Source organism: Lucilia sericata, unplaced genomic scaffold (genome assembly GCF_015586225.1).
Source record: "Lucilia sericata isolate MDLA Ls3-8-SP2 unplaced genomic scaffold, ASM1558622v1 Contig000088F_arrow, whole genome shotgun sequence".
Lineage (NCBI taxonomy): Eukaryota > Metazoa > Arthropoda > Insecta > Diptera > Calliphoridae > Lucilia > Lucilia sericata.
Window position 1 is genome coordinate 127,328 of NW_023994121.1, and position 24,470 is coordinate 151,797.

At 29.1% G+C, this 24,470-nt stretch overlaps 1 protein-coding gene across 1 annotated transcript in view; it reads left to right on the plus strand.

The window, feature by feature from the left end:
- LOC119599793 overlaps positions 1-24,470 on the plus strand; it is a 151,155-nt gene that overhangs the window by 104,392 nt on the left and 22,293 nt on the right. Inside the window, exon 3 of the mRNA XM_037949665.1 lies at positions 19,587-19,857. Within this exon, the coding sequence (XP_037805593.1) occupies positions 19,587-19,857 (271 nt within the window). The remainder of the gene's footprint in view (positions 1-19,586; positions 19,858-24,470) is intronic.

Sequence of the window (24,470 nt, forward strand, 5' to 3'; positions counted from 1 at the left end):
AACATACAAAAATATTCGTCGTATACCCACCTTAAAGTATACCAATCGGCTTAGAATCGTTTTCTGAGTCGATTAAGCTATGTCCGTCCGTCCGTCTGGCTGGCTGTCCATGTAAACTTTGTGCGCAAGATACAGGTCGCAATTTTCAAGATAATTGGATGAAATTTGGCACACACTCTTTTTTTGGCCCAAGGACGAAGCCTATTGAGGCATACTGGTTAAAATCGGTCCATTATTTCACCTAGCCCCCATACAACAGTACCCCCCGAAAAGGGCTTCTGAGCTCATAATTATGTTAAATATACCTGTATATTGATAAAAAGCGGCACAACTAGTTTTATACAACCCTTGATGACCTTGCCGAATTTCATAGAGATCGGCCCTCATTTGACCCTAGCGCCCATACAAAGTCCCCTTCAGAAAATTACTTGAATGTCCAAAATTAACTTATAAACACAAATATCGCGGTGAAATTCAGCACAATAAAATATTGTGCAAATATAAAAATAATTTACAAAATTTTATCGGGCTTGGTCCATATTTGTCCCTTCAGAAAATTACTTGAATGTCCAAAATTAACTTATAAACACAAATATCGCGGTGAAATTCAGCACAATAAAATATTGTGCAAATATAAAAATAATTTACAAAATTTTATCGGGCTTGGTCCATATTTGTCCCTAGCCCCCTATAAAACCTCTTTCAGAAAATTAGTTTTTCATCCATAAATTGCTTAAATGTATCGGAACAAGATAAATGCTTTATTATGAAAAATAAATCACATTTAATATTCATAACTGGTGTAGGGTATCATATGGTCGGTCACGCCCGACTATACTTTCATACTTGTTTTGTTATAAAACTGGATTTGTATGGAAAATGTGAGTAATTATGGATTTTTATTTGTTTTCTCGAAATAAGAGTTATTTAAAGTAAATTTTTAAAGGGTTATATAAATAGAAATTTTAAGAGGAGATATGAATGATTTTCTAGATAGATTTGTAGATTTAAGTGTTATATAAGGAACCACAGACGGTTAAAAATTCGAATTTTTGTGAAAAAAATGTAATATGAATATATTATTTACCTTATTTTAGCTATATTCTAATATAGCTTATACATATAAAGTTTTCTCGATCGTAGGAAACTACATTCGATTCTGTTTTAAAATAGTTATTTTCTCAGGATATACAGCCGATTACAGATTTTGAAATAAAAATAGTTTTGCGGTGGAAAATATAAGTGATGGGAGTATTATGTATATACGGATCTAAAGCAATATAATGTTGATAAAAAATTTCCATATGCTATTTTCTCGATCGTAGTAAACTACATCCGATTCTGTTTTAAAACAGTTATTTTTGAGGGTATACAGCGATTATACGATTAAATATAAGTGATGGGAGCATTATATACGGATCTACAACCGATTTTACACATCTAACGCATCAACGTAAAATCAATTTTTGATAATCTAAATAATAATTCTCATATACTTTAACATTATAAATGTAACAAAAAGTGGACGGAAAAAGATCATTGCATTGCATTAAGATCGCAACAGGTCCGAAATTAGTAGTATAGATGTCTTTATTCGGATTTAATGTATTAAACATTCTCTTCCTCAAACTAACCTAACCTTCCACGATAGAACTAACTAGTTGGTTCCAAAAATACACTGTATGTGGACAAATTTCTTGAAAATTGGTTCATGTTTTTTTATATTTACAAAAATGGTGTTATAGCTGTTATTCTAAAAGTGAACATGAAAATGTGCTTGGCATCCAATCAATATCATATAGAGTCTTTTTTAACTTCTGAGGTTAGACCTTTTAATATGCCGAATTTTATGTAATTCGGTATAGTAGTTATGTAGTGAAAGAGTAAAAAAGAGTCTATATATATTTATTACTATATATTATACGTTTTGAAGATGTAATGTGTCGTACTGTTCATTCCACAACATCGGATCAGTTGTTTTTTGTACGCCAGAAAGAAAATTTCATATAATAATTGTTTTACAAAGAGTTCTCGTAAAAAGGGGCGTGGCGTCCGATCCAGATCTTATATAGTTTATGGTTCCTCCTAAGGTCAGACCTATTGGTATACCAAATTTCATGTAAATCGGTTCAGTAGTTTTCTGTAAGTCTCTTGAAAATTTTGTATAACAATTATATAGAAAAAAGTGAGCCTAAGAAAAATCGTGACGTCCAATCATGATTTTATATAGCCTATTCCACTTTTGAATAGAATTATTAGTGTTCTAAATTTCATGTAAATCGATTCAGTAGTTTTTCCGTGACAGACAGACAGTCTCTTTCATATAATTATAGGATAGGATATAGGTAAGGATAGTTTTATAAAAAGTGGGCGTAGAAAGAGGCGTGCCATTGGATCAAGATCTTATATATAGCATACAGTCCTTTCCGAGCTTATACATATCGGTATGCAAAATTTCAGGTAAATCAGTTTAGTAGTTTTTGCTTTTAGTGATTGCAAAATTGGTATAATGATAATTTTACAAAAAGAGGGCGTAAAAAGAAGGCGTGGCATCCGGTCAAGGTCTTATATAGCCTATTGCTTCTTTAGACCTATTAGCGGTCAAAATTGCATGTAAATCGGTTCAGTAGTTCTGCCGTGAAAGCGTAACAAACAAACAGTCTGTTTTATATATGTATTTTATTAATTAATTTTGAAAAATTGCAACTTATTGTTATGAAAGGACAGTTGTCTATGCTTCTAAATGCTATTTAATTTGAAGTGGCAAATTTTAAGCAGTTGTTTTTGGTTATTTTTTCTGATATGTGTCTTGTAGTACTAGTAAATTTCTTTATGTCAAAATATGCCCCTAATTGGTCAATAGTCCAATTTTTTTTAATGAGGATTATATCTAGTGACATAGGAGATAACCTTCAAATGACATTTTAAAATTTTTTTCTCAGGTAAACAACAATCTGACCCACTAACATGGGTCACTTTTTTGCAGATTTAAGATTGTGATGATACAAATTGTAATAATTTTATCAAATTTCACTATAAAACCTTAAAAAACTTGCTTTTAATGTTTAATCTTAATCTATGGAATAATAACACATCATTACTGTGATCTGAATATGCTTAATTCTACACAAGCTAAACCTCACATGTAATATAAAAAATTTAAGAACTAATCCGTTAATATCTAATATCGTATTACATCGATAGCTGCATAAATTGATTGTAAAATGCTAAAAAATGAATTTGGTAAAAAAAACTCAAAGTGTTCGCTACACTTTGGCAACTCAATACCAACTGGGACCAAATAGGTCTTAAAATATAGGGGCAGTAGTATTTTATCATCCCGAGATCCAATATTGAAAAACATTTCATATAAGAATATATTATTGCCAATTTGATTATAAATGCGCTATAATTTTGAATCAATAATTAAGGACTTGTTTCGTAAAATATTTTCTAGCGCAGTTATTTTGCTATTGTAAAATAAATTTTAATATTGTTTTAATATATGCTTTAATTTACCGCAAACAAAATTTTTTTTATCTTAAGTTTTTTTAATGGTATAAAAAGAGAAAATAATAAATAGAAAGTGCGCTATATTTTTGAGCAGTACTTTATAGGATTATTTTGAGAGTAAGGTAAATGTGTTTATATGGGGGAAAATGGTACTTTTTTGAGTTTTTTCAAAAAATAAGTATTAATTTTTGCACTGTTTTATAGCAAAATCGTTATTTATACAAAACTAACTAGCACACTGTGTGCTTCGCTACCCTCATCGTAATGGAATAAAATAAATATCTTTATTGTAAATGTATATATATCTGCAATATCAAAAAGTCCCCTTTTAGAGAACTCTATAAGTTTGATTTTATGATTCTAGTCTCAATATTACAGAAAATTTAAAAAAAAACAGTTGAAGGACGATAAAGTATCAGACAGTGCCTTTTTATAGATTTTCATTAAATCACAAATTCCTCGCATACAGATTTTTATACAATCAGGAAGCTGCGTGTCCAATTTTAGGTTCAATATTATAGAAAATTCAAAAAGTGTTAGTAAAATTACAAAAAAGTACCCGAAAGTATCCTTTTTAAATTTTCGCTCAATTAGGATACTGCGTGTTTAATTTTATGTTTATACATATATTCAATATTTTAGAAAACACAAAAAGTACCAATTGAAGTACGAAAAAGTACCAAAAGACCTATTTTATTTAATTTCATGTTCCTAAGTTCAATATTATAGAAAATTCAAGTACCAGTTAAAGAACGAAAAAGTAACAGAAAATACTACTGTTTAAATTTTCATTCATTGAAGTCCCTGATTGCTTAGTTTTATGTTTCTAGGTTCATTATAATAGAAAACTCAAAAAGTATCATTTTAAGTATTAATTTTTGCACTGTTTTATAGCAAAATCGTTATTTATACAAAACTAACTAGCACACTGTGTGCTTCGCTACCCTCATCGTAATGGAATAAAATAAATATCATTATTGTAAATGTATATATATCTGCAATATCAAAAAGTCCCCTTTTAGAGAACTCTATAAGTTTGATTTTATGATTCTAGTCTCAATATTACAGAAAATTAAAAAAAAACAGTTGAAGGACGATAAAGTATCAGACAGTGCCTTTTTATAGATTTTCATTAAATCAGAAATTCCTCGCATACAGATTTTTATACAATCAGGAAGCTGCGTGTCCAATTTTAGGTTCAATATTATAGAAAATTCAAAAAGTGTTAGTAAAATTACAAAAAAGTACCCGAAAGTATCCTTTTTAAATTTTCGTTCAATTAGGATACTGCGTGTTTAATTTTATGTTTATACATATATTCAATATTTTAGAAAACACAAAAAGTACCAATTGAAGTACGAAAAAGTACCAAAAGACCTATTTTATTTAATTTCATGTTCCTAAGTTCAATATTATAGAAAATTCAAGTACCAGTTAAAGAACGAAAAAGTAACAGAAAATACTACTGTTTAAATTTTCATTCATTGAAGTCCCTGATTGCTTAGTTTTATGTTTCTTTATATTCATTATAATAGAAAACTCAAAAAGTATCATTTGAAGAACGAAAAATTACCAAATGGCGCCCTTTTATAGATTTTCACTAACTCCGGGCTCTTAATTTCATGTTTTTATAGAAAACTCGAAAAGTAACAATCAAAGGACGAAAAAATATCAAAAATTCTCATTTAAAGATTCTCATTCTCTTACTCCGGGCTCTACATGCTTAATTTCATGTTTCTATGTTTAATTTAAAAGAAAACTCAAAAAAGTACCTGTGTAGAACGAAAAAGTACGGAAAAGCCTCTTTTATTAATTTCATATTCCGATTTCAATATCATAGAAAACTCAAAAAGTACCAGTTGGAGAATAAAAAAGTACCAAAAAATATCACTTGGTACCGGGGTTCCAAATAACACCCCATTAGCATATTTAGTGTTTGTAAATCTAAAATTTTTTATCTAAATTGGATCATTGTGTTTAAATAAAATTAAATTTCCCGTTTTTACCCCTTTTGGTAATTTTTTTCTCCAAATTAACGAAACAAAAATTATATTCCAAAAAGTTGCAACATCGTAGTGGGAGCCCGTTATTATGTATTCATATGTATGTGTAAGTTAATAAACCAAAAACAATGTTTTATGAAAAAAGTACCAAAAATAGGTACAATTTTCACTTCATATTTTCATATTTTTATTTTTTCGTCAAGTTATGAAGGAGTCAAAAATATTGTTTGAATGTTCACTGGTTTAAAAAATACATGGGGTGCAAAAAAGTACCAAAATACAGTTTTTACCCGTTTATTCCCTAAAGGATCCGAATTTGAAAAAAGTACGAGACACCTGTCCGCCTTTTTTTTTAAATGAACGACGATAAGCTTTAAACAGTTTTTCTATGTAGTCTAGGAGATATGAGGTTATCGAATTTACCCGTTTTTACTCTTTTTTCCCGCTAAACATTCGAATTTCCAAAAATCAGCTCTTTAGCTTCAAACCGTTTAGGCTGTATGATGATGAATCAGGCAGTAACGTTAGAATATATATATATATATATATATATATATGTATAAAATTCTAACGTTATATATATATATATATATATATATATATATATATATATATATATATATATATATATATATATATATATATATGTATAAAATTCTAACGTTACTGCCTGATTCATCATCATACAGCCTAAACGGTTGAAGCTAAAGAGCTGATTTTTGGAAATTCGAATGTTTAGCGGGAAAAAAGAGTAAAAACGGGTAAATTCGATATATATATATATCTATATATATATATATATATATATATATATATATATATATATATATCTATATATATATATATATATATATATATATCTATATATATATATATATATATATATATATATATATATCTCTATCTCTATATATATAGATATATATATTCTATCTCTCTATATATATATATTACTATATACTATCTATCTCTCTTATAGATTATATCATATATAATTATCATCTATATATATCTCTAGGCTCTCATATTATCGTCTACTCTCTACTCTATTGTCTTTTTAAAAACATAAAAAAACTCAAACTATTTTTGAGTGATGTAAAAAACGGGCAAAATAGGACATTCTACATTCATTTGTAAAAAAGATATTTATAGAGTCAAAATTTTAAATATGAGTGAAAAATTACTTAAAATAATATCAATTAAATATTAATCTTTAGAAAAATTTAAAACAAAAGGGCAAAAAGGGAAAATATTTGTATTTTGGTACTTTTTGCACCTTTTGTGCATGTTAAAAATACGCCAGTACATGTTACAAACACATGAATTTTAAAAACTTGATAGATCTACACTAGGAAGCATCAATTTTTTTTCGTAACATGGCCCAGAAAGGGGAAAACGGGTAAAAATTGGTACTTTTTGCTCATAAACAATAAATATATTACTTCTAAAGTAAAAATTGTCGCTTTTGCAAATATTTATTGTTTTTTTAAGTAAATTTGTTTTAATTTTCACTGATGTTATCTCGTAAAATAAAATCCAAGACTTTATGTAAGTTTTAAATGGCACAGCTCAACGCCAAACATCAAAAATGTACTAATACAACTTTTGCGAGTTCATGTTGAACTTTTGAAAAAATGTGTATGGGGTATGCAAAAAGATGCAAAAAATATTTTATAATCCCAATAGATTATATAACATTTTATAATATGGGTACAAACAGAACCCTAGAATCAAGTTGTATTCTATGTTTTTGAGTCCATGAAAAAATGTCTCACTTTTTAAATATACTTAAATATAACGGTTAACTTTAAAAGACGTGGAGACCTTATTCTCAATCATACTTTTAAAAAAGTTATTGCTATTATTAAGTATAATAAAAGCTTTAAAAAAAGACAAAAAGAGAAATAAAAAAAATCTTCAAAAACAAAAATGTTATAATAGTTCAAAGTTAAGGAACATGCTGCAGGTAAAAAATAATTTTCTGTAATAAACACTTTCGGAGTACCGTTTGGGTCACATTTCTTTACTTTTAAATACGTTTGTTTACTATTTGGACAATTGTCTCTCATATTGAATTCGAACAAAGGCAAAAAAATAATAAAAAAAATTTTGAATTTTGTCCCCCTAAATTTGCAAAATCCGACACTGTGGCACGTCCTGAAGAATAAATGTCACTTAAAAATCAAGTCAAGAAATCACCACTGAGTCGCAGAAATTCCAGCGAATTTATGATTAATCACCTTTATTCTTTCCTTGTAAAAATGTTAGTTTATATAAAAATATAAACGCATAATAAAATACACAGTGAGACAAAATAAACGAAAATCGAAATACCTGGGAAGTGATACTATTTTTCTGAAAGGTGGATCCGAGTAGAATAAGAATCTGTTTTTGGAATTTCCCAAAAACCTCCAAAATCTTGAGATACGGGTAAAAACCCGGTTTTTCATATATTTAAGCACTTAAAAGTCAGTAACTTCGTTGAATCTCAACCGATTTTAAGTTTCTGAACGGATTTAGAAAGCAGAAGGCCTTTATAATGGCATATATCATGTTTAAGTAAACTAAAAAATATTTGAGCATTTTATTGGCAAACATGTTTTTAATATTAGTTTTGCACCGTTTTTAAAGTTTGGAGATGTTTTTGCAAAATATTTTATATAGGAACCGTTATATTTATTAATGTCTTAGAATACTATGTCTGTTAATGAGAAAAACGCAACTTTGTTTTTTAAATCAGTTAACAATTGACGACATTATTAATCTTTTTCTAAATACAAAATTGTTCAAAAACTGATTTTCTGAAGGATGCTTATATGGGGTATAGGGCTAAATGTTGGCCGAACCTCATAAAATTTGGTGGGAGGATTTATGTTTACATAAAAGTTATTTGTCCTGAATTTCATCGTGATATTGATATTAAAAGGATATAAAAGGATAATTATGGAATTCAAGTCATTTTCTGAAGGAGGGTATGTACGGGGACTACGGTCAAATAAGTCCGTATTATTTAAAGAATCAGCAGTATCACCAAGGATTATAGCAATCTCATTTATGTCGATTTTTGTATTGATCAAACCTTGTTTGGCCCTAGCCCCCATACAAATCCTCCTTCAAAAAATTACTTTAATTCCATAATTATCTTAATATCAGGATGTAATTCAGCATACATAAATAACTTGTATATAAACATAAATAGTTCCACCAAATTTAATGAGGATCGGACTCTATTTAACCCTATCCCCCATATAAAGCATCCTTCAGAAAATCATTTTTTGAACAATTTTGTATTAAAAAATATATCAATAACGTCGTCAATTGCTAACGGATTTTTAAATTTAATGTTGCGTTTTACTCTTAAATAAACATAGGCTTATAATTAATTAATAAATAGTACGGTTCCTATATAAAATACCTTCAAAAAACATCCCCAAACTTTAAAAACGGTGCAAAGCTAAAATCAAAAACATGTTTGCCGATGAAATGCACCCATAGTTTTCTAGGTTGCTTAAACATCATATATGTCATTATAAAGGCCTCAGCTTCAGCTTTCAAAATCCATTCAGAAACTTAAAATCGGTTGAGATTCAACTAAGTTATTGAATTTTAAGTGCTTAAAAATATGAAAACCCGGTTTTACCCGTATCTCAAGATTTTGGAGGTGTTTGGGAAATTTCAAAAACATATTCTTTTTCTACTCGGATCCACCTTTCAGAAAAATAGTATCACTTCCCAGGTATTCATTTTTGTCGCATAGTGATATTTGTTAAAATGTATTTTATACGTCTATATTTACAGTTCATAACAGTTACACTTTTATAGTAAACAAAATTACACATTTTATATTTCTAATTTCCTAAATATGATTTCCCTTTCTGGAAAGTTTTTAATTTATTTGTGTACAAAAAATAAATTTCATAAATTCTTATTTACGTCAAACAATTTTTTATTGAGAGAGTACGGAGTTACCTTGTTTTCTTTATACCATGATTTAAACTAAAAAAACAATGTTGTAAATTTTCGTATGGTAAACGAAAAAAAAATTAAAATAATTTATTGATTTTTTCAATATTGCAAATTAAAAGGCAAACAGATGCGTTTATAAAATGTTTGTAAATGAAATATGTGCAAAATATTTTAAGAAACCTTTCAAAGTATAATTTAACTTTAATAAATTTTTTTCAATATTTTTAAATACTATTTTTTGCAAATATGTTGGCTTGAGAATTTTACTGATAGTAGACTTAGGTACTTTTTGACAGCGTTTCACTTCTTAATTATTCTTTAGTACTAACCTTGCACGGTGGTCAATTCCGGCCAAAAATGATTTCTTTCAATTATTTAATTCTGATAAATTTGTGATGGTAGATTATAGCTAACACTTCAAATCATACAATTTAAATCATATTTTGATTATTGCTTAACCTTGTGACTGTTTACACATATACAAAGTTGATAATATTTTGCCTGTCGTTTTGAGGTTTTTAAATTAGATTTTAGACACCTTTACATTAATGAAGGCTATGATTTTTCCTTAAAGTTTTTCTTTGTAAATTAGCACGTCTTTTACAGTAGCCTTAGTAAGTAATCATTCCATGTGGTTATTGCGATTTTGTGCGGTTTAATTTTTTGGATAAATTAACTGATTGTGACCTACTTTAAAAACTAATAAAACTATACAAATCCAAATTTTGAAAGACCGTAGAAAATGAAAAGGGGCTATAAGAGGTTGGGTGAACATTGTATCTAATACTGTTATATATCAGGAGTAAGTATTATAAATTTCATCTGCAATTTCCTGCAACTCTAGTAACTAGAGCATTTTTAATGACTTTGTCTATTGCAAATGCTGAACTTTTCATATATTTCAACTTCATAAAAATACAGAACGGGACGACATATTATCAATAGTACAAAATCAAATGGAGGAGGGAAGGGTCAATTATGGACTGAACTAAATAAAATTTGACAGAAGGATTTTACCACCTATAAAACTTGTTTATGTTGATATTTATGTTTATGCTGATATTTATCACTCAGTTAAATCCTTTTTCTTAAGGATCCTTATATAGGGGATAGGGTCAATTATGGACCTATTGTCATTAAATTTGATACACATATTTATGTTCATATAAAACATGTTTGTGTCGAATTCCATTCCTAGACAGATATTTTAAGGCCAGTAATGAGTGTTAAAGTAATTATCTGAAGGGGACCTTATATGGTAGGGGAGACTGGGCAGATTCGGCACTTTTTGTTTAGAGTTCTATATCTAAGTACTTATTCAACAGATATAAAATTGTTGTCGCTGGTTATCGTTCTAAGATAATGAATGATAAAAACTCGTACCAAAAACTTATGATAAATTAGTATTAGTTACATACATATTTTTAGAGTTTGTCAAAACAGTCAGATTCGCCGAAGGTGCCCCTAACCGGGGTAGCTGTGGCATTTGATGAGGCACATTCGTCGCCCACATTCCCAAAGAGGATTATAAAGTAAAACTCCATTTAATAAAAAATTAGACACAGGTTATTCAGTATTTATTTATAAGTTGAAGAAAATTAATATAAAATGAACACATTTTTTTTTCTTTAAACGTAAAATATATTGTCTTGCTAAGCTGGTTTTCGCAGTGTTAATGTTGGGTTTCGCTCCATAAAACCATAAAGCCAATCTTCGCCTGCTTCATTCATAATGTTTCAATTCTCAGCGTTAAGATTGGCATATTCATAAGCTAATTTCCGGAAAGCCTTATAAGTCATTACACACATTTCTTTATGTATTCGACCAATTCAAGCACTTCCTTTTTGGTAAATACTTCCTTCGAAGTAAACTTAGATTTATAAATATCATTGCTTGCAGTCTGGTTGGAATTTAGATCCTCTAAGGGATATATTTTTTTAATACGCAATTCAATTGTTTGATTATTAAGGCTATATTTTCTAGCGGCGGACGTTGGCGTCTCAAGGCCACACAAAACATTAGAAACAGCTTTTCCCATCGCATTTTCGTCAACAGAAGCGCGTTAGATCTTAGGCTTGTAATTTCGAACCATATTAAAGGATTTTTTAAAGACAAACCAAAAAATAATTATAGGAATTAAAACGCTGAATCTACCCCGAAAGCACTTTTTAGTTTTTCTTTTTTTTTTTCTATTAGTCTTCAAAAAACATTATGATTTGACTTATTTTTGTAAGAAAATACATAATATTTAATGACTTTTTATTAACGCTGTCTTAAAAGTTTAAAAATTTCATATACGAAATAATTACCAAATGGAATGAAATATTACAAAAACACGCAGCTAAATAAGCAAATTAGCTATAGGTGGCAAACTTTGCTGCAGTTATTTATTTTGATATTCGATACCTATACATCAAACCTAGTGATGTACAATCAGAGCTTTACATCAATAACGTCATTGCCGAAAGTACCCCAATGCCGGAGCTGCCCCAGTCTCCCCTAGGTAGGTTCAATTATGGACCGATTGCCAGAAAATTTGGTCGAGTGGTATAGGTTCCTATACAAACATTTTGTGTCAAATTTCGTTGCTTTACTAGTATTTTTAACCCAATTATCAGCGTTTAAGAACCTTATACGGGGACTAGGGTCAAATATGACCCGATGTCCGCCATACTATACCGTAAAATTTATGGGTGCATAAAAATGAATTGTGCTAAATTTCATGGAAATTGCAACATATTTAACGAATTATTAGTATTTAAGGAGTTTTCTGGGGCTCACTTGTATGGGGGCTGGGCGAAATCTTAAACCGATATTGCCCTTATTCAGTACCAAACATACCTTACCTATAAGAAACATTTGTGGAAAATTTCAGCTATTTATTTAAAGAAATAAAGGAGTTATAGATTTTTGGCCGGAATTTACCACTGTGCCTTGGTGCAAATTTCATCAAAATCGATTTTTTGAGTTGGGTCACTTGACATGATGCCCATATATGTGGCACTCAACCCTATATTAGACCTTATTACGATGATTTGCTGACGGTACAAGATTCGGTCTTATAACACTCTTACATGTTTTCTTTTAACTTTTTAGTAGTATTAATACATTTTTTATTATACCCTCCACCACCATCAGTGGTGATAGAGGGTATATATAAGTTTGTCGTTCCGTGTGTAACACCAAGAAATATTCATCTAAGACCCAACAAAGTATATATATTCTGGGTCCTTATCAAATTCTGAGTCGATTTAGCTATGTGCGTCTGTCTGTCTATCTGTGTAAAACACGTTCACGTTAAAACTAAGCCAAGGAAATCAACCAAATTCACCCAATATATTTATTATTATCCTAAGCAGTATTGAAAATTAGCAAAATCGGTTCACAACGTAAAAAGTTATGACTAAAATTTTTTTTCATAATTCATAATTCTTTTGAAGTTTTCTCAGAAACTACCAAAGATATTTCGATGAATTTTGTCACACATAAGGAATATATTCCCGGAAATTAGTTTATCGTTAATAACCCCCTCAAATATATCGGTATCAACACAAAATTTTGTACATGTAAATATAATATAAACAGAATATGAACATACTGTCAACGTAGATCTCAGTCAGTCCACAATTGGTCATAGCTCCCATATAAGGTCCACTTCCGAAAATCACCTAAAGGCACATATTTCATTGATAAATAAAGATATTGCCATAAAATTCGAGTTGGATACGTTTTGTGTACATACAAATCATTCTACCAAATTTTTTGCGGATCGGTCCATTATTGGTCATAGATCCCACATAAGGCCCACTTCCGAAAATCACTTAAAAGCACATATTTCAATGCTAAGTAAAGCTATATTGATAAAATTCGACACAAATATGTTTTACCTAAACATGAATCACTCTACGAATTTTTTTCCGAATAGGCCCATAATTGGTCATAGCTCCCATATAAGGTCCACTTCCGAAAATCACTTAAACGCATATATTTCATTGAATTCTAAAGCTATCGGGATAAAATTCGACAGAAATATGTTTTGTGTGCATTCAAATCATTGCACTATTTTTTTACGGATCGGTCCCTTATTGGTCATAGCTCCCATATAAGGCCTACATCCGAAAATAACTTAAAAGCACATATTTCAATGTCAAGTAAAGCTATCTTGACAAAATTCCATACAAACATGTTTTGTCCAAATGTGAATCACTCTGTGAAATTTTTCCCGAATAGACCCATAATTGGTCATAGTTCCCATATATTTCATTGAATTCTAAAGCTATATGGGTAAAATTCGACTTGAATAAGTTTTGTGTACATATGAATCATTCTACCACTTTTTTCTAGGATCGGTCCATTATTGGTCATAGCTTCCATATAAGGTCCACTTCTGAGAGTCACTTAAACACACATATTTCATTGTCAAATAAAGTTATCTTAAGAAAATTCGACACAAATATGTTTTGTCTTTATATAAATCACTCTACGAAATTTTTCTCGGATAGGCATATAAAACATTCTAACAAATTTTTTCTGGATCGGTCCATATTTGGTAATAGGTCCACTTAAAAAAATCCCCTAAACGCACATATTTCATTATCAAATAAAGATATCTTGATAAAACATGATTTGTGTACATATGAATCACTCTGCGAAATTTTTCCGGATAGGCCCTTAATTGCTCATAGCTTCTTTATAAACTCACCTAAACGCACATATTTCATTGATTAATAAAGCTATTGGAGTAAAATTAGACTTGATCTTTTTCTGCATATAAATCATTATACGAAATTGTTTCCTGATCAGTCCATAATTGGTCACAACTCCCATACATATAAGGACCATTTCTGAAAATTACTTAAACGCACATTTTATACATAGATATAAAATTTGACATAAATGTGTATTTTGTATATATGTATATAAATCATTATAACGAATTTTTTCCGGACCGGTCCATAAGTTGTCTTAGCTCCCATATAAGGTTAACTTCTGAAAATCACATAATAACACTTAACTAATGCTTTCGAACTGGCATATTAATATAATTTTTTCTGGACCTAATCAAAATTAGTTCCACAAAAATTTTGGCAAGTTATGTAACTTGTTAATACCGTTATAAATGCCGAAATATATCTTTTATACCGATATAATTTAAATACCGTTACCGATATCGAAATAATAAAATATTTAATACCGATGTCATATAGTTCCATATAGGCGAAAGGGATTGTCAAAGACCTAAGTCCCATGTCAAAAACCTAACTGGTGAGAATGTATTAGTAGAAGCACAAAAATAAACACAGTTGTTGTATTTTTGATACGTTATTTTTTGTATGTTATTACTGGGATTTCATAAATAAAGAGGACATAGACGCCAAAGTAGAAATGCTCACAAGTGCCTTGGTTGAATCGTTCGAGGACAGCTGTCCTCTGCGAGAGCGGAGATCTGCCCAGGAGAAACCCTGGGTAACCGGGGAGATCCGGAACATTGCTAAAACTCTTCGCAAACTATTTAACCGGGCACGGCGTAAAAAGACCGCAGTATACTGGGATGAGTATCGTAGTAAACTTGGTGAATATAAGAAAATTGTTCGTAAAGCCAAACGAGACTTTGAAACGCTGATCCCAGATAGAATGTCTTGGTCAAGCGGAACCTTAGAGCCAAATCATAACACAAGCTTCCAGGCAGAAGTACGAGCAATAACGGAATGCGTAAATTGGATTAGAATATATATGGCGCCCACAGCGCTTAATATATTTACCGACAGCCAGAAGGCAATTAGGGCGATATCAGGCGATAGAACTAAATCTAAAACCGTATTGGATTGTAAGAAAGCTTTAACTGAATACTCTCCCAGAGGTAAGGTTCACATCATATGGGTACCAGCCCACTCGGGAGTAGTCGGTAACGAAAGGGCGAATGTAATAGCTATAAAGGGAAGGGAGCTCGAGGCAGTTAACCTGACAAACGCAAAACCATTCGACGCAACAAAAGCTGAACTAAAAATAAGGGTGAGAGAATCCCATAAGGCCTCATGGAATAATGAAACAGTGGGTAGAACCACGAAGATCCTATGGGGTGACCCTGATGAGCGCAAGACGAAAAATCTCCTCAAAATGAGCAAGTCTGAGGTTAGTATGATGGTACGTATTCTGAGTGGACACACAGGACTACGAGCACATCTATGCAAAATTGGACGTGCGGATTCAGACGAATGTAGAGCATGTGGAGAGGACAGTGAAACTCTGGAGCACTTTCTTTGCCACTGCCAGGCATTCGTCGAAGTTAGATCCAAGTATCTTGGAAGTGATGCTATTCCGGAAATAACATTCCTGACTAACACTGATTGGAAGATTCTTAGGAATTACGTTGAGGAAACTGAGTTTCTGAACACTGAAAAATAATTCTTTCAGTTTTTTTTTTTCATGATAAGGAACGCACAACAGGCCCGATAGTGGCCTAGGTGTATTTCTTCGGATTTGATGTAGTATACATCCTCCTATCGACCTACCTACCTACCTACCTCATAAACTAGTGAATGGAAATATTAGTTAATTCATTTTTTTCAGAAGATATTTCATCTTAAAACATATTATAAACACGTCTTTTTGTTATTTTTTACTGCACTAATGGAAAAAGAAAAAAAAGTAAGTGATATACGAAAATTTACAACTTTTCTTTTTTCAGTTTTAATTAAAATGAAATGTCAAAGAATAAAAAGTATTTTTTTTTTTTTTTCGTTTGCAAAATATAATTTATTTTCGGGGTTTTAAATACATTAAAAGTGTGGCAAAAAATAATAAATATTAAGTTAAAGTGATAAGAAAAACTATTAAGTGCTAATATCCTCGCAATTTCGCGAAGAAAATTTGAAGTTTTGTGAGTGCGTTTAGTGTGTTATATTCTTTAAGTGTGTTTTATTCTCTCAGAACTCGTCTGTGTGAAGAGAATAACAAATTTTGTTTGACAACCCCTTCAGTTTCGCCTATATCCCTACGATATGACCGATGCCGTTACTGATACTGTTATTCGTTTCGGTTGCCAACCTTGGTTTCTTTTCATTATAATTTTATAATTTGTGTAAGTTTAACACAACTTGAAGAAATTGAATTTGAATTTTTAGGCCATAAGGTGACTTCTATAAACAATGAGTTACACTACATTAACATTTACCGATGCAAAAAAATTCCTAATCAATTTTTTATCCTAATTAATTTTTTATATGAAAAATTATAATTTCATTAAGTTTTTTTTTAAATATTTATGTAGTTCCTCGTTCCATTTACAAATTCTTAATTTTTATTTAAAAACCCAAAAGTACGCAGCATTTTATCGAGCACCCCAGTAAACAATTTCTTCAGACATGTCTGATGTCAGAAATTTTCTGAAATAATTCTTATACTTTATCAGAATTTTTAACGAATTTCTAAATTTCCTTTAGACATTTACAGAATAATCGGCAAACTGTTTGTTAGACTTTTATGCACATTTTCTGAAGTATTAAACGATTAACATCAGACTGGTCTGCACATTGTCAAAAGCAAAATTTCAGTGTTACGACAATTATAAGACTAATCTGCACATTGGCGGAGGACAATTTGCTTTTTTATTCCTATATTATTTTTTAGACAAAAAGGAGAAAAGTCTGTCCATTTTCTGAAGTAAAATATAAAATGGCTTAAGAATTATATCCGATAAATCTGCACATAATCTGAAGAGAATTGTTTTTGTAACTTCGTCAGACAATTAAGCGAATAATACAAATTTCCTTTAGATATTTAACAGAATAGTCTGCAAATTTTCTGATATTTTCTGCTCGGAATTTTGTTCCCATTTTCAGTACTTTTGTAAGAAAACTTTGCGAAAACTCTGCACATTATCTGAAGGAAATTTTGTTTTTTTTTTTAATAAAAATCATGCACAAACCTGTTTATATTTTGAAATTCGTCAACTGTACTTCAAAAGGGAATTTATTTTTTTTTTCTTTTTTTTTCTCAGTTGGTCTTTGGAAATCAAGTAAACAACATCTGCATATGTGATGATTATTGTTTAAATTTCTTTAAACTTTGTTAATACACAAAAATTAGCAAAAAAAAAATTACATAATTTTTAAATAAATAGATAGATTTAAATAGATGTATATAATGAACTCTATTTTCGTATATAATATGTAAGTACTATGGTTTAATTTTATTCATTTTTAAAATAATCTATAATTTTCTATTATTTATTTATGTACCCTTAAGAAGTCATGAATAATGGAAGCATATAAATTTTTATTAAAATTAATAAAATAAAACCATTATAAATTATATATATGAAAATAGTTTTTATCAGACGTTGATCAGAATAGTCAGTCCATATTCTTATACTTGATCAGACTTTTGTACGAACTGTCGGACATTTTATCAGACATTTATCCGACATCTATCACACTTTCTTATACTTGATCAGACTTTTAAACGAACTGTCGGATACTTTATCATACATTTATCCGACATCTATCACACTTTCTTATATTTGATCAGATTTTCGTACTAAATGTCGAAAAATTGTCAAACATGGTATCAGATATTTGTCTGCCTTCAATCAGATTTGTCGAAAATTCCTTCAGAATTTCCCCAGGAATTTACATCAGATTTCGTACCGAATTCTGACCGACAACTCTGTAAATTTTTCCGAATTTCCTCAGACAAAGAGTTCCGAATTCCGAGCAACCTTTCATACGATTTCCGTAACGAATTCTGACGGAATTCGGATACGAAATCGGCAACTTATGCAGACTGTCTTTCAGAAAATGTGCAGACTATTCTGTTAAATATCTAAAGGAAATTTGTATTATTCGCTTAATTGTCTGACGAAGTTACAAAAACAATTATCTTCAGATTATGTGCAGATTTATCGGATATAATTCTTAAGCCATTTTATATTTTACTTCAGAAAATGTACATACTTTTCTCCTTTATGTCTAAAAAATAATATAGGAATAAAAAAACAAATTGTCCTCCGCCAATGTGCAGATTAGTCTTATAATTGTCGTAACACTGAAATTCCCTTTCGACAATGTGCAGACAAGTCTGATGTTAATCGTTTAATACTTCAGAAAATGTGCAGAAAAGTCTAACAAACAGTTTGCCGATTATTCTGTAAATGTCTAAAGGAAATTTAGAAATTCGTTAAAAATTCTGATAAAGTATAAGAATTATTTCAAAAAATTTCTGACATCAGACATGTCTGAAAAAATTGTTTACTGGGCATCTACACTACATCGATATCTAGTAGATTTCATTTGAAATCTTTCTTTAAAAGTTACTTTACATTATATGATTTTGTATTAATACAAAGTATTATTTGAAAATGTATTGTAGTCTGAAAAACTGAAACATTTTGTTGTTTGAAATGTATTAAGCTTTTAGAAATTTTTTAAAATCTATTTCTTTACAAAATACATAATTTATTTATAGTATTCTTTTGGATTTTAATTTGCAAATTATTATTTTTTTTTTATTTTTCACCATAATTTTCTTCATAATCCATTTGAAATTGAAAATAAACCGAAAAAATAGGTTTGATAATACATGAATGAAAATTGTTCAATACATTTTGACAACATATTTGATTTTGTATTAAGGACAATGAAACTCTGATATTAATGCAAAGTATTGTAATGTAAAACCCCCTTAAATATGTACCGCTTACACTTAATATTTTTGACATAAGGAAGATATAATATTTTTCCAAATTGTGTCTGGTTTAAAAAATAGAAGAAAATATGAGATGTTGTTTGTTTTCTCTTTTTTTCATGTGATCATCTTAATTTTTAGTACTATTTACAAAAAAAAAACAAATAGATTTTGACGAATTCTACTTACGAAGTAGTTTTGTATGGGAAATCTAGTTAAAATCAACTAGATTGGCCTAGAAATCAATATTAAAAAAATAACACTATATGTCCTCTATAGACGTCATTTGCATATATGAGCAACCGTTCTCGACGTCTATAAACGTCAACTAGTTAAATTATAAATATATTTTGAACAACAAAATAGTACAATTTTTTGTAGTTAAAATAACAAAATATATATGTTTTTTACGCATTTCAGTTAAATTTTCTATCGAAACTGACAACTTTATTGAAGTTTGTTAAAGATAACAATATAGGAGTGTCAACTCTAATTACACGAAATCTGAGTGAGAAAAATTCACAAGAATTATCATATGATGAAATAAGAGGCAGATGTAAACATGATATAAATATTATTGATTTAAATGATATAATGGACAACGAAGAAGCGAATGGATATGCGGAGGTGCTTGATCTTCTTAAAAATCATTTATGGCCTAATGTTCATATTCCAAACCACAATTCTAATAGTAAGTAACAAATTCCAAAAATATATGTATGTATAGTAGGGTTTCCCCAAAATTGAAGTTGCTGTTGTTACTGCCGAAAATTAAAATTTTGTTTATTTAAGTTACCGTTTGGTAACGTAAATATTTGGTAAGCCGTATCAAAGGAAAAAAGTAAATTTTTGAGATTTTTATGATTTTTTTTATATTTCTTACGAAGAATGTTTGTATGTACATACAATCATGGTATCATATAAAAGGTTTAGAGATTTCTTACAAATTTTGAAAAAATTTTGGGAGTAATCGAATAATTTTTTCAAATTTTCTCTTTTATTTATAAAATTGATGGCCTCACGTTGACAATACTTACATTAAAACGATCGCAATCGAGCGCGAATCATTTGCAATTATTATATTTTATTTCAGAAAATTCGAATCACGCTGTTTTTCGTTAATAAAAAAATAAAAGTTGGAAACGAAAAAATTTTTGTTTTTTTTTTTTTTTATTTTGAAATGAAGATATGTATTAAAGATATTTGTAAGTTGTATAAGCTTTGGTTAAAAAACCTACGAAGCAAAAATTGTCCAAAGGAGTTTAGACAGCTATTTCTATATTCTTCCCAAAAAAAATTTTTTTAGTCCTAATAAAGGTGATAGTCTAAGCTTTCTTTTGAAAAAAATGCAACAAAAACGTCCATTTTGAGAAAATAGGGGAAAATTAAGTGCCAAATATTGAAAAGAAATTTATTCTTGAGTTAAAAAATATTTTTTTTTGATAGATATCCCACTTCCCTTCAGGGAAATTGTTTTAGTTTAAGGAAAAAAAGGCCCATTTTGAAAAAAACGTGTGTCTTAAATTTCAAGTGAATTTCGGGAAATGGACCTGTTTTGCTACCACAATTTAAACATTTATTGGGTTTTTTCTAAACTGATTTATCATATATAAATAGTAATATAGTCTGGGCGATGGAAGTACTTATTTAATAATATTTAATACATTTTTGTATTAATGATTTGATTTCCTGTAAATTATTTACTTATGGAGGAATTCCACGTAATACGCAAAGGAAGGTCCACAATCATGAGAAATGACATCCTTTCATTCCTACAAGTCTCTGAGATATGACCATAAATATCGATGTAAATCTACAAAAAAGGGCATAAAATATTAAAAATCTTTTTTATTTCATATATTACATAAATTTCATACATATTTTTAGAGATACATGGAAAACCATGTAACGACACGGTTTTCCGCTGGTTGCTGGGGTAGTCTCAGCGGAGTACAAGGTAATTTCTTTTAAGTTTTGTTCAAGGTAAACACCGGGTTTTTCAGAAAACGTTACAAACCGTACACTTTATTGAACGTAAACTTAAAATAATGCTACTACACTAAAAAGATTTTCTTCATGATTTCCGTGAATTTTGACATTGGTCTTATGAAAAATTACATTAAAACTCAACTTATGAAACATTTCGTTGGCTAAATGAAATATTTTCATTAAAATAAAACTGATGAAATGTTTCATGAAATTCATGAACATTTTTCATTAACATAACGCTATGTATTTCATACAAAATATGATTATTTTCCATTAATGCAATGAAATGTAACATTCATTTAATGATGAATATTCAGAATAATAATGAAATTATTTAACTAGTTTAATGACAAAATTCTAAATTTCAATGAATTAATTTCATTTAATGTACGATAGAAATTCATTGGATTAATGAATATTTATATTACAGCAATGATAACAATTCTTAATATTTATGACATAATTTCGTTATTATAATGATATAATATCATAGTTTTTTTGATATTTTTTCATTATTTAAATGACTCTTGTTTATCCTCATACTAAAATAGAAATAATAGATTATTTATTTTTTTAAAATATATAAATAAATTTTTATTGATAATAAACTTGAATTCATTTAACTTAAAAATTTTGGTTTACAAAAATTAAATAAAATAATTCCATTACAATCTAAATTTAAATTAATTAAGTTTTGAAAATTAATGTATAGAAAAAATTTCAATATAAACATTAAATTAAGGTCGTTTTTTGTATAATTATTATAGTATTTTTTGTACATTTCAGTAGATTTTTTTATAAAAACATTTATAATAATGAAATTAATGTAAATGCATTTTGAAAATGAATGTATAAAAATTTTTCAATATTATATAATAAAATAAAGAAGTTATTTTAAAGTATTTACAGTAATTTTTTTACATTTTGTATAATACTTATAATAATGAAAATAATTTAAAGTATTTAAATGCATTTTGAAAATCAATGTATAGAAAACATTTCAATTTGATACAATAAAATAAAGTAGATTTGATTTGATAAATGAAATTACTAATTATCATTTTTTTCAAGTCTTCTAAAAAAATGCTAATTTTTGAATTTTTTTTACATCTTGAGTTTAAAGCAATGTTGCCCAAAATCAAGATTCCCTATCACGCGAGATAGGGCAAGAAATTTCTGCTGACGTTGCGTTGACTCACCTACACTATAAGCTTACTTGTGTATTTTCTTATTTGAGCATGTGTTAGTTGATTATCTCTCAACTTGCAAAACAAAATCAACTCAGTTGCTGATCAGCATTTGTCGAAGTAAGATCTGTACGCAACTTTTTTAATATCCACACAGAAATACAACAACAAAATTTTGAGAAAGCCGAATTTATGTAGATGAATAAGAGAGCACAGCTGATAGTTTTTTATATATGAACTTTAATGTACGCTGTCCGTCAAAATCCATAATATCAATTTGACAGTTAGAATATACTTTTTAGTTAGCAGTCATTTTATTAGTACAGTTTTATTTTGGGTTACATTTTGTTCTCTTCTGCTTTACCAATACAAATTAATGTGTAACAGTATGTGTATGGGCAGCACTGGTTTAAAGCATAAAAATAAATTTCAATAAAGGACCAAACCGATTCACAAGCTTTGGGATATTCTAAATTAAACAAATGAAAAATTTTTAAGCACAAATCTAAAGATCATAAAAAAGGAAATTGGCAATAAACTACCATCTAAGTAAATAAAAAAATTATTGATTTTTTCGAAATTTCCAATTACTAATATAAACGGTTGTATACTTTCACCTCTTTTCTGGATGAAATCAATATGGTCTTGTACTGCCTGCTTGGTACTTCCCATGAAAAGAAATGTCTCCTGCGAGTCTTTTGTAGTGAAGCGTGACATCTCTTTTTTAGCAAACACATTTTCCCGCACGTATTTTCCAGTTGGGCTAAGCCATAACACTTTAAGGGCAAACATATCGGGATCTATAAAAATTATTTCAATATTTAAAATAGATAAATTTTTTAATAAATTACCTTTTTTAGCATCATCAATGTTAATGTTTTCCAAATTCTTATTTTTATCAACGTTTTTTCCATTATTCAACTTAGAAAGGCCAATATACAATTTCATCATTTTTTCACTTCCCCAGCTTAGAATGGAATCATGCGATCCATAAATAAAAGCAAAGTCTTTATCAATCTAAAGAAACAATAAAATGTAAGTTATTTAAATGAATGTAAATTAAATGTACATCTATTAATGTACATCTATTGAATCCGTTTGTGTATTGGGGCCAAATTTTAAAAATCTCACAAAGGTTACCGCACTTGAAAATTTGTTGGAGTCTATAGTTGCTGCATGCACTCCATGCTGACTCGTGTTTTTCTGCAGAAAGGTTGTCGTGAAATAGACTTTGAGCAATAATTTGTCCTCCTTCTTCTGGAAATTCGAAATTCGATATAGATTTTGAAGTTGTGGGAAGCTCAACTTCTTGATCAAAGATTTGTTTTGTTGTTTTCTTCAAGTTGCAATACTTGGCATACAATTTACCCCGTCTTTCTGTTCTGTAGAACTCTTTTTTTTAGTTGGAAATATAGACAATATTTGTTCTTCTAATTTGTAGCTTAGTTGAAGGGACATATGTTGGCTGTTTTCGTCAAAGTAACGAGCAATTATATTAATTACCAGTGATCTTTGTTCTTCAGTAAGATTTTTAGTGATCTTATATGAATCAATTACTCGACTTCCAACTTTATTTGATTTTAAAATTTCGAATGCATTACTGCTGTCGTCAATGTCTGATGAGTTGTTGGTCGATTCACTAGATTTAATACCAGGTGAAGTGGGCGATGAAATTGTATGCATTTTTTTAAAACAAATTTCTGAACGAATTGGACGTTTTATTTCTTCTCTCCATTTCTGGAAACTGTTGCTAAACAAAACTTTATCTCCAATTTTCCATGATTTAGTTAGGTCTTCTAGTTGGTTAAAGTTAAAAAGTTTTAGAATTTCAATAGTAACATTTTCATCTGAAATTTAAAAAAAAGATTTAGTTCTAAAAAAGATTTAATATTAAAAAAACTTACCCTTAAGTAATTGGAATATATTACCCAAATTCCAAGAAACAAGAAGACTTTTTAAATCGTCCTGTATGTTGTTGTCCTCAATTTCAGTATCGGACATGGCTTTTTTTTAGAAATTCTGTATAGAAAATGTTTATTGGTGATTTAATGATAAAATGCATATTGTGAAAAAGATATTCAAAACTAATAAAAGGTCTTATTTATAACAATTTATCAAAGGTATATAA